Raw genomic sequence first — 12,228 nt, forward strand, 5'->3', positions numbered from 1 at the left:
TAATATGGTAGCCATCAACAGCAATATGTAATTGCATTGTTATTCATTATTTTCACTAGCCAATTTTAACATTACATCTGTCACCACAGAATGTCTCCTACGGAATTATAGATCAGAGAGCCTCATCCAAATAATGCATTCAGGTGTCCTGACCAACTGTACTTTGGAGCAGCTGAGTTGCGATTTCTTGTCCAGGAATGACCAAACAGTTCCAAATAATAAATTGCTCAAACCAATTCAGTGCATATTTATAACTGCAATTTGAGTCGAAACATCTTATGCCCACTTTTCCAAGGCCACTGTGGTGCAGTGGGGCTGAAAAGCTGGACATAGGTGCCCAATCAACCACGAGGCTCTTCTGTTTGTTTGTTTATTATTTATCACCCACCCCTTTACTCTAAGGTCCCAGGGTGGGTATTTAAACAATACGGTGGTACCACGGTTTTCATACAGCTTAGTTCACGAATAACTTGTAATTCCAACAACGCAAACCCGGAAGTAGGTGTTCCAGTTTGTGAACTTTTTTCGGAATCCAAACGTATCCGGTTTGAGTGTTACACTTCCTTTTCCAGGGGCACACTTCTGTTTTGATTGCCCCCGCTCCTGCTTGCACGGGAGTAGGAGCTGGATCGGGGCTGCTCAGCTGGAGAGGTGCAGGCTCCGTCACACTTTTCCACTGCGGGGTGCATGGCTGTGTTCACCTCAACAGAGAAGTTTAAAGGAGCATAGCATGGCAATTTTGAGACAGCCCGACAGCTGCCTCAGCAGCAGTTTAGGGGCTCTCAGATGCAGCTGCCGGCCTGCCTCCACCTTCACCACCCCAGCAACTATTCCACCTGGCTGCCTTTAGGTGGTGCAGGGGCTCTGATGCTGAGGTAGAGGCTCCTTTAAACTTCTCCCTTGAGGGGAGTGCAGGCCCGGACCCCTCAATGGGAAGTGTGAGGGAGCCTGCACTTCCCCAGCTGAGCTGCCCCGATCCAGCTCCTACTCCCGTGCAAGAAGGAGCTGACGGGGATCTCTCAGCTGGGAAGTGGAGGCTTAGCACTTCCCAGCTGAGTATTCAAAATTAAAATTGAAACTATCCAAAAAACCACAAAGGCAATGAATTTGCAACTCATGAAAAGCAGCAACGCAACAAATTGAAAAAAGCAAACCAACCGCAAATGAATCGAAATCACAAAGCATAAAACAACACTGACCCTAACCCTAATTCTAATCCTTACCCTAACACTAACCCAATACTAAAATTAACCCTAACCCAGAAATGGTCTTGTTAGATAGTACAAATCATGCTAAAATTGCTGTTTTAGGGGTTGTTTTTTCTGTAACGGATTAATCCATTTTGCATTACTTTCTATGGGAAAGCGCACCTTGGTTTTGGAACGCTTTGGCTTTAGAACGGACTTCTGGAACGGATTTTGAGAACCAAGGTACCACAGTACTGAGATTTATACCACACTTTTCAATCAATTCCCAGGGCATCTTACAAGGAAGCAAAAATTACAATTAAATTTCACACACACAGAAAAACCTAGCACAATTTTAAAACAGCAGCATGAAAGCAAACAAAAGTAGAAGCATGGAAGAATCAAGATTTGTCTTGGTAAGGCTAAAATGGCATTCCAAGCACCTTAAGGGGACATGAGGGAGTGAACATATGGGGTGGGATTTCCCCTGAAGACACTCAAAGCAGCATAGATCGTGTTCCCTATCTTATTCTCACAATAAACCTGTAAGGTAGTTGAGGCAGAGTGCAACTAGTGATCCCCATGGAGGATTTGAATCTTGGTCTCCATTGTCTGTCCAAGACTCTAAAACACAATAGCTGTCTTGTATAAAGGGATCAAACTTCAATGTATGTGAAGATGCAGATCAACAAAATTCTGAGTGCACTGACATTCTAGCCACTATCGACATGTTTTCATTAAGAAAAAGGGTTTGAGAATTATATCACATCTTAGTAGTTCAGCCAATGTCTGTGAGTTTTTTAGATTGGAAAGTAGCAGCCAATCTTTTTTTCAGTAACGGCTGCTCACACATTTTTGTGAACATCTGTACAGTGGTACCTCAGGTTACAAACCCTTCAGGTTACAGACTCTGCTAACCCAGAAATAGTACCTTGGTTAAGAACTTTGCTTCAGGATGAGAACAAAAATTGTGTGGTGGCGGCGCGGCAGGCCCCATTAGCTAAAGTGGTACCTCAGGTTAAAAACAGTTTCAGGTGAAGAATGGACCTCCAGAACGAATTAAGTTCTTAACCAGAGGTACCACTGTACACATAAGCGTTCTGTACACATCAGATGCATGTGTTGAGTGCACCCTCCTACGACAGCATGTCATGTTCACCCAAATGACCCAATGTAAGGTTGGACGGTGGGGAGAACTCAGTAATTGTCCCCCCCCCCCCCGTGCTTAAACAGAGAGGAAATCATAGATAGTACTTTTGATGAAGTGGAATTCAGGGCATACATTTCTTCAGTACATGCTGTAGTGAGCTTTCACAATTTTATGAAGAATAGTTTTTTCATGTTTTTATGAGACCAGAAAAGGGTTCCAACGAATAGCTTTTAACTATCAACAAGAAAACTACCATGAGGTAATTTAGTCCACATGCATTTTCCAGTTGCTTGGGTTTGCACCCATTGTTGGCAACTACCAGGAAGTTGCAGGCAAACCTGAGTGCCCTGGGTTTAACCAAAGCAATAATTCATTCCTTCTGTCCATTCAGATGAGTGAACTTTTGATATTACATAATATGAATGAGGGTACCAAACGCAAAGTAATAACCCAGCGAAAGTAATAACTAGGGAACTTGAGACTGATTTTCCTACTCAAAAAGACAAAGAGGGTAGGTCAGATTTGAAGGGACAGCCCTCCCTATTCCAGCCAATGTCAATTTGCAGTTTCCTAAGTCCAGAGAAGGAAAAGCTGCCCAAGACAAGTGCATTTCTGCCATGAAAATTTGGGGGAAATAGCATGAGTTAGGCTAACACAGAATGCCAGAGAAAAATAACTAAATAGTGGCCAAACATGCAAAAGCTTATAAGCCCATGAGCTCCAACGACAAATTTAAAAAATGACATTTTTGCTTTACGTATCTATCAGTGGAGCCACTACTTGCTTTGTGTATAAAAAAAATTATAAAAATCTAATTATCTTCAAAAGTCTGCTGATTTTTGTATCATGGTTATTTCACAAATTAAAATTAAATGAGTGGAAATAATTTCTTTTTGGTGGACGCCTCACATATTGCAGCCTTAACAGAAAACAAATCTTCAGCAATGTGCAGTTTCAGTAGAAGTGTAAGAAACACATTCTAAAGGTTACATGCATAGAAGTCCTATCTTAGTTAGCAAGAATGGCAAATTTAAAGGATTTATGTCTGTCATGTTTTTTCAACAAGTTATCAGGGTAGCATATAACCAAAAATAAATCATATTTAGCCTGTAACCTATTGGGTTGGATCCAGACTTGCATAGAGCGAAACAGGTGTTTCTGTGGGTCAAATGCTATTTTCTGGCTGTTCTGCAGGGGCCTTCTATCTGCCAAAAGCCTGCTATGGAGGGTTGGGGAACACTCAAGAAAGTATGTGAGATAGCTGCTATAGGGAAGTGATTTCATAAAAAGCAGCCCCTTTCCTCCAGTGGCAGGAATATCCACTAGATCTCAAATGCTTTTATTTGTGGAAGGGCAAGTTTGGATCCACTCCACTGTGTTCTCCTCTTCACCAATATACATATAAATCTTGCTCATCTATATTAAAAAGTAGATGTTCCTTTCTCCCAAATTGTCATACTACATTTAAATAAGGTAGCCTAAATCTGTACTGGAAATGCTTTACAATTTGTTAAAAGTGAATTTCAAAAATACCCATTGCAGAATTTCACCATTGTTTGCCCTTCAGAAGTTGAATATGCAACTAAACATTATACACAGTAGGCATCTTAATGTTTTATTCATTGCATTCTGCATACAGATAAGCTTCACCGATATTTAATTCACTGTAGCATTCTGTAGGTGGTGTGACAAGATTACATGAATTATAAAGAACTTTAAAAGTATATATATATTCAGCTGATATAGCATCACAGTTACTGTAAAAAAAAAAAAAAATCACAATGGAAGCTAAGGCCTAATTTTTAAAGTTCTCCAATTAGTTCATTTCTTTACCATTTTAAAGAGAGATTAGAAACTAAACTCCAGTACCTCAAAAATAAACAAGTCAGTGGTAGTTTCTAGCGACCAGTATTCAAGTAATGCAGAAAACATACAATGAGAAAAATTGTTGCTCTTCATTAAAGTTGTATACCTATTTACACTATGTTAAAATCCTTAAAGTTGAGTGTAATGTAAAAATAATCTGTAAAACATCATTTAATATAAAATACCACTTATAATGTATTATGTGTGAGACTAAACATACTCATAAAATGTTCAAATACGCATTAGACACACAACAGCATGATGCTAAGCACAGCTATTTAGAAATAAGTCCCACCAACTTCAATGGGCCTGACTCCCTAGTAACTAAGCTCAGGATCATAGACTAAGGCTATAATCCATGTCACTGATTCTCAATGGAATTTGCTCAAGCACAACTGTGCCAAGGACTGCAGCCTAAACTGTTTATTTCAGAAACACACAGAAAATAACAAAGGTCAGTATGAAGCATGAGGAAATCAAACTGACAACTGTTGAGCACTGTTCACATTACTGTAACTGACCAAATTCACAATATCAACAAATTGTCTAGGACCTGAAACATGGGGGCAGGGAGTAAGTGATAAAGGATTGCTTCACTAGCCAAAATGAGCAAGCCAAACTGCGGGATGAGTAATCATTCTGTGTAGGTCAGCTGTTTATAACATCTATGACATGCATAGGATTCTCACAGATTATGAGGGGCACTTGGCCTCCAAAGACCGCGTGTGTATAATTTGCCTCCTGTTTTCACTTAACAACCAAATGTTTTAAGCGGGTATGTGTGTATGAAAAGCTGCTAAAGCAAAAAAACGACAGGCAAAAGAAAAGTGGGTTGCTGAAAGCCTTCTGAGTAGCATCCGTAGCACTTTAATTTCAACGTAAAGATCACAGAAGGAGCAAGTAGGTGACACATGCAAGTATTTTCTGAAGTGTTAACAAAGCTTGCAACATAGGGGCACCATTGAGTTTTACGTAGCAGCAGGGAGTGCTAAAGTTGCCTTCAGATTATGGGATATGCAGATACAGACATACTTGTGCATTGTTGTATGCCCTGTGCATTGCTGTAAGGCTGCCTTCTCCACCCCAATGCCCTGCAGATATTTTGGACTACAACTCTCACCATCCCTCATCATGCTGGATGGGGCTGATGGAAACTGGAACCCAAAACATCCTGGCAGGCACAAGGTTGTGAAAGGCTGCTTTGATGTGACAGCCATGACGGTGGATCATATTCTAGGCCAACTAAAGAACAGCATTCTAACTGGTTATAGGATAAGCAGAAGTTCCTAACAAAAATAGGTTGTTTCAAATAGTTGTCTATAACGACTTGAAAACAAGTTCTGCAAACCTATCTGATAGGTAATAAAATAGTATATCAACACGGTGAACTAAATTACACTAGCTTACAAAAAAATGGAATTCTAAGTGGAAAAACAAATCTCAACTCTCATTCTGTTAGACAAATTCTTTAAATGGATATGAATGAAAAATGTAAGCCTACTTGAAATAGAAATAAGCTTTTTCTGTACAGTTTGATGCTTTTGTTTAAACCATCTATAGTAGAAAAATAAATTCTTTAGCAACCTAGAAACAGTTTATAAAACTCTTGAAGTTTAATTTTTTTTTCTTAACATGCCTATGTTAAACTGATAGCTATAAATAAAAGCTATTTAGACAACAGATGTAATGTAAAACAAGTTAATGCTACTACGTTTATAGGACGAAATTTTATTCTTGTATTTATATCCTGTGTGCTTTGAATTTGAATAGAGGGTTTTTTGTGGTTGTTATTTAAAAAAGATAGTTGCAAGAATATAACACAAATATCAAGATAATTTATAATATACAAATACTTATCAGCAGCCTGTTTAAGGAATCTTAGCTAGAATGATAAGCCAAGTCATAATTGGAAGTACAATACCTAGGACATAACAATTGAAAAAGGCAATTTTTATTTTTGAGAAATGGAGCAAAACTCTTAAGAAACTTAATTCTTAAAATGAAAATGCAGATCAATTCTTAAGAAGGTTGAAATTCAAAATTGTTCTACTTGCTATATTAGATAGCAAACTGAATGAAAATTACAATAGTGTCTATAAGGTTTTCCCATCTACTCAAGATATCTCAGCAGCTGAAGAAATCAGGGGTTGTTGATTTTTTGAGCAAGAAAGAAACTCAAAAAATATTTTTAGGATCTGCAATAATTTGTTGCATGATAATTAGCCTTCTATCACATTTACTGAACACCAAAGATTAACCAAGGATGTTTAAATTAAGCAGCATTCTTTTACAGCAAAACTTGTACCAATGTAAAAGAAAAATAATTTTAAAATGGTGCAAAAACAGTAATTTTGAATTTTAGTACAACAGATCACAGAAAGAAAACCACATGAATACAAGTATCATTTTATGTACATATTAAGATGCTTCAGTACCCAAAGTATTTATTGCTATATATTAGCAATGCTTTTTTATACCTTTAAAGGGCCACAGAAAAATATATATAGCGTATATGTTAAATTTAAGTCCTAAATCGTTTGGTTTAGCAAGTTTACACTACAACAAAATTTTCATTTATGTATGAAAAGTTATATAGCCTTATATGAAAATGTCAAACTATTTTCTATATACTAGATGAATTCCCAGTGGGAAAAATTAAAATTTCTAAAATATATTAGATTAGGTTTACAAGACCATCAATGATCTTTCAAACATGCAGCTGTTTACAGAATTAACAGTATTACAAAATAAGGGAAAAATAGGTAATAGCAACATTTTTACACAATGGTTAAACTCACTTTTACAATAAGCATGTCCTTGGTATTGTGCTGTAAGAAAAAATAATTTTATCAACCCCTCAAACAAAAATGTCCACAGGTTTCTTGAAGAGAAATGGAAGGTACAAGAGTGTGGTATTTATAACAGTACAGCTTATGTTCTTTCTGAAACAAATTGTACTGTAGCATAAGTAGTTTGGAATTTACAAATAAGATACAACTCTATTTTAGCTGTCCACAGCAAAGGGTTAAATGGGAATGAAACTGCCAGGAAAAAAGGACATTAAATAACAAAAACAGCCCTAAAGCAGGCTGTAAGCATTGAATGTTCCATAAATGATTTATTTAATCATTACATTTCTATAGAAAAGTTTTATTCACAATATATTGTGACAAACCGTCACAGGAATGATAGTGATTGCAATAAATGTTCATGCAACAGCAGCTTTGCACTTTAGTTATTTCTGGTTCTGTTTTTTTAAATTAAACCGCTCCAGTCATGCTAATCAGATAATTTTGACCTGCAGTGTTTAAGAAACAAGGAGTATAGTATGACTACAACAGAAAGGTCTGAGCTTGAATCCAGATGTTGTCATAAGTACTATCGTTGCTTTTGTATCTTGAAACATGCATGTCTAGTTTTCCTTTTCTATCCAATGCCAAGCTGCCTACAATCATCTTCTTTTTGCTATCAGTTGTTATATTTAAATAATCCCAAGAGGATCTGCTTGCAACTGGGGTTGTATCAACTGAGGTTGTAGAGGTGGCGGTAACTGTAGTGGTATGATGGGATCCACCATCTGCACTGGGTTGGAAGGTGGAGGCTGGTGTGTCACACTGTCAGGGGTTTCTAAAATTTCTCCACTATAGAAGAAAAACTGGCACTGTTGAATGAATGTCTCTATTACGGACTGAAGGATCTTGGTGGTTGATAGAAACTCTCTGTTTTCAAAATCAGGTCTCATTAATGTTGGCCAGAAACAGATAGATAAGTTATCTGCAGTCATAAGATTGGTTCTGCTTTGTTGACTAACCCTACAATAAGAATAAAAATGTTGAAAGCATTAATCGTTCATAAATTAAAGTTAAGAAGATAAAAGTAAGTGCATTTAGAAATACTCCACACAATTGCTTTAAAACATCCAGAAGTAGCAACTTTTAGATATAGGTTCTGGTTAAACATTACATCCAGAATGCAGGATGAAAGAGAACTAGTCTTGGACTTGTGTCTACCCACACCCATTCTCCCCAAGTGAACATTACTACCACATACAGTTTTATACAAGAACTCCATGGATCTGCTTTGTATCTGCATGGATTGCTAGATTGCGGAGATCTATTAACATCTACCCAGAAAGAATGGGCTGGTGTTAATAAAACACATCAAAACCCATAGCTCAAAAATAGAAGTAACAGTTACTTACTACAATACATATCCACATATATCCATACAGAACACTAGACACTAACAATGTGTTACAGGAATACTGCAGACAAGGCTTTCTTGTGGCGTTATCAGTTTTCAAACCAATGTTGCATGTGCTCATGGGTGTCACTGGCATATCATAGAACAGTAGTTTAAACAGGGCAAAATGGTATAAATAACTATTCCTTACAGATATTAATGAACAGTGCAATCCTCTGCATGTATATTCAAAAGTAAGGTATGCTGAGGCCAATGGGATTCACAACAAGGTATAAGTGTACAGGACTGTAGCCTAAATTCTATTAGCAATCATTTAAATAGATAATTTGAAAAACAAATACCTGTTCAGATGAGTTATTACATATCTGAAGACATCGTAGTTCACTGGATGGAATTTCTTCACAATTTCTTTTAATTCATAGAGCCTCTCTGTTTTATCAATGATTTCTGCAGAAGAAAGGATTTTTTTGCCAAATATTGAAAAAGGCTTTGAATGTGAACAGTATTAACAAAACTGTGAAGTTAAACAATGGCCCTCTGTTGATCAAGTATTCTATGCTGTCAGTTTCTCACCCTCCTTCCTCATACAGTGGTACCTTGGTTTAAGAACAGCCCTATTTGCGAACTATTTGGTATACGAACTCTGCAAAACCAGAAACAGTGTTCCGGTTAGTGAACTTTTCCTTGGTCTATGAACGGAAGCCAAATGGTGGAAGGGCACCAGCAGCGGGAGGCCTCATTAGGGGAAGCGCGCCTCGGTTTCAGAACGGTTTCAGTTTAAGAACCGACTTCCGGAACAGATTAAGTTCGTAAACTGAGGTACCATTGTATAGGCTAATTTTGAGAGAGTTGAGAGAGAAAGAGAGGCAGCAAGAAATGCTAGGGACTGTTTCAATTTGAAAATGCTCAAAAGTAGAGTCCCTCTCTTAGAGACTTCTAAAAACACAGCAAAGCAGTGTACACCATATAGAAGATACAATGAAATTAAAGTATCAATAAAACATTTTAAAAATCCTTAAGTACTGGTTCCTGTAAAATAAATTCAGTTTTCAAAGGCGCATCTACTAAACAACACTGTTTTTAGGTGATTTCTTTAAAAAGGCAGGAATGATTCCTGTTGAATCTGTACTGGCAGGGAGTTGCCAGGGCCTGCCACATTATAGGTCCTGTCAGGGAACTGCCATCGGTTCAGGGGGGAGAGAGGAAAAGCCAGATGGATTACAGAGAGCCCCCAAAGATCGTGGAAAGCAGCTCCTCCTCTGCGGGGGAGAGTAACCACGCCTCCAGTGGAAAGGAGCTGCAGGGTTCGGAGGAGGCGAGGCGTTGCCAGGACACCTTGCCTGGGCAAAGCGGGGAGGGGAGAGGTCCACCGTTACTCACGCCCTCCTTGCGCAGTAAGGTTTCGCGCCGAGAGGGGAGGCGCAGACTGGGCGTCAAGAAATTACTTTGCTGGGGAAAGTTTAAGCCCCGCCCACTCACGGATTCTGCCAGTGAATGAGTCAGCCACGGGAGAGTGGTGCTCTGGACAGATAAAGTTTATTTTGCACCAGAAGCAGGCCTTCACAGCCGAACAGGGAGGTATTTGCCTGCTTGCTCTTGAGCAACCCCTTGGAAACCTAATAGGTCCTTAAAAGTATTTTGGGCCCAAGTTGTTTGGGGTTTGGTGCATTAACTCAAGAACTCTGAACCTGGCCCAGTAGCAAACTGGCAACCAGTGCAGCTCTCTCAGTAACTGGGTAACATGTTGCCAATTGCCTCCTCCCGTGTGCAGTTTGGCTGCTACATTCTGCACTAGCTGCAGTTTCTGTAAAAGATACAAGGATAGTCCCACATAAAGAGCATTACAGTAGTCAATCTTGAGATTACAAATGCATGAATGAACATGTATTAAATGCTTTTATTGATTTATAGGAAGGCAGTACTGAAGCCACAAAATATTTTTACAGCATATTTTTTAGAGAACAAGCATATAGACAAGCGAGTGGATTCTCAAATGCAGGTAGCAACCTGGATTCTTGCCTAGGGATTGGTGGGGCTGAGAAAGAAGATGCTCAACTGGTACTCCAAATAATGTTGATAGGTTTTTGTGGGTATATCCAGGCAAGGGGGCAGGCAAGTTTCATAAAGTTTGAAACTATGTGTACAGAATTTTAGAACATTTATTTACAGTGGAAAGTTCCACAAATGTGATTCTTATTCATGGATGAATGTATTAATTTGTTCAGATGATAAACACTACAAAGCCTATTAGAAATCTCTCTAATTACCACACTCACTATTATAAAATGGCTGCATAAGTTATCTTTACAGATAATTTACAGGGAACTGTAAAATTCAGCTTTGTGGAAGAGCTGCTAGCAATATTTTTTAAATGCTTTAGTAGGATGCGCTTTACTAACTCTTGTTTTCAGTAAAATCCCTGGGAACTGAAGTCAGCAGTAAGTTATAAAGGATGTTGCTTCCTCATGTAATTCTACATTTAGCTATAAAATGGCAAAGATCTGTGCTTTTAAACAGCATGCATGGTTTTTTGCATGGGTGGCAGAAGCTTTACACATATATTCACAAGCACCAGTCTATGCTTTTCAGAGAAGACAGCTGGGAATGCTACATGCTTATGGTTTGCTGAAGTTCTGCCACTATGTTTTATATAGCCGTAATAGAGAGACAACCATCAGCAATGAATTTTACTTCAATATTTATCACTATAAGCAGATTTTTCTATTTATTGGAATTTTCCAAAGATATTCAGAAACAAAATATATTCCAGAAGACTGGGAGTGGGTTCCACTCACTGAACACTCCTGCTAATGGAAAGACAATTTTAACCAATTTGTGTTTCCCTCATGAGCTACTTGCACCCACAGAAGTAAAAAATCTGCTCTGCAGTGGAGAGGGGGCCTTTGGAACAACATGGGAGATGGCTTGGAAGGCTGCCAAGCGAATAGAAATCAGCAAAAATAAACCCCCTGACTTCTATGAGCAGAATCCTCTACTGCATTGCTACTTCTTTAGCAAACAGCATGTTCAAAGACAACAAACAGGTTATCATACCACAGCTATCTGAAGCAGCATAACACATTCTTTTTAGAAAGTGATCAGTATAACATCTTACAGTTATTTCAATTATTTAAATTTTCCAAGACTTGGATTTAATGTTTTAACCAGTAAAACACGTGCCACACACACACAAAAATTGCTTACTTGATGCTTCAACTAATTCTGGATGCAGTGAATAAGGAATTAAAGGATCTGGTAGATCTGCAAAGAAAGCTTTCAGAGCTCCTGCCACAGCATTTACTGTCACATCCATAGATTCCAGACTGATGTTATGATCTGTAAAACAACACAAAACAGTATTTTATTAATGAGAGCCATAACTACACATTTCAAAAAATGACGTACTGAACTATAAATACAAATCAGCCATTCACTCAATTTAAATTACCCTGGAATAATGGGCTATTGTAGACTTGTCTGCCATAAGCACTGATCATAATTATCAATATTATAAATCATCTATTCAGATGTTAAGAAAATGAGAGACTGCCCTGGGGTTTTATACACTCACACACCAACCATAATCAGCATTATCAGAATTTATCCCGCTTTCAGAGTTAGGAATAGGGACTATATATTCTTACACCATGCTATCAGCAGCCAAGATTATTCCCCACAAGAGAACTGTACAGACTAAGGCTGAAATCCAACATTGTGCAAGCAGACATCTGCTTATACAATGGTACTTTGCATATAGATTGCTGTTCCACAACCCTATTGGATCTAATTTTGTGGGGAGGGGGCATGGGAGGGAGGCAGAGA

The 12,228-nt window shown here is 38.2% G+C and overlaps 1 protein-coding gene and 1 long non-coding RNA gene across 4 annotated transcripts in view; one reads left to right on the forward strand and one right to left on the reverse strand.

Moving 5' to 3' along the window:
- Nucleotides 1-3,926: 3,926 nt before the first annotated feature.
- ARHGAP5 (Rho GTPase activating protein 5) overlaps nt 3,927-12,228 on the reverse strand; it is a 43,484-nt gene continuing 35,182 nt past the window's right edge. For 2 of the 3 annotated variants that reach the window (XM_081858445.1, XM_081858444.1), the window contains exons 5-7: nt 11,611-11,742; nt 8,748-8,853; nt 3,927-8,015 (exon numbers count right to left, since the gene is read on the reverse strand). In XM_081858445.1, the coding sequence (XP_081714571.1) occupies nt 7,685-8,015; nt 8,748-8,853; nt 11,611-11,742 (569 nt within the window). In that variant the 3' untranslated portion in view covers nt 3,927-7,684. Of the gene's footprint in view, nt 8,016-8,747; nt 8,854-11,379; nt 11,397-11,589; nt 11,743-12,228 lie in introns of those variants that run through there. The other variant, XM_081858446.1, reaches the window with a different exon arrangement.
- Nucleotides 8,860-11,390, forward strand: LOC309345683. The gene is made up of 2 exons (XR_014158345.1): nt 8,860-9,569; nt 10,030-11,390. It is a non-coding gene; the product is annotated as an uncharacterized lncRNA (long non-coding RNA).

The sequence above is a fragment of the Podarcis erhardii genome (assembly GCF_964252035.2).
Source record: "Podarcis erhardii genome assembly, chromosome: 1".
Lineage (NCBI taxonomy): Eukaryota > Metazoa > Chordata > Lepidosauria > Squamata > Lacertidae > Podarcis > Podarcis erhardii.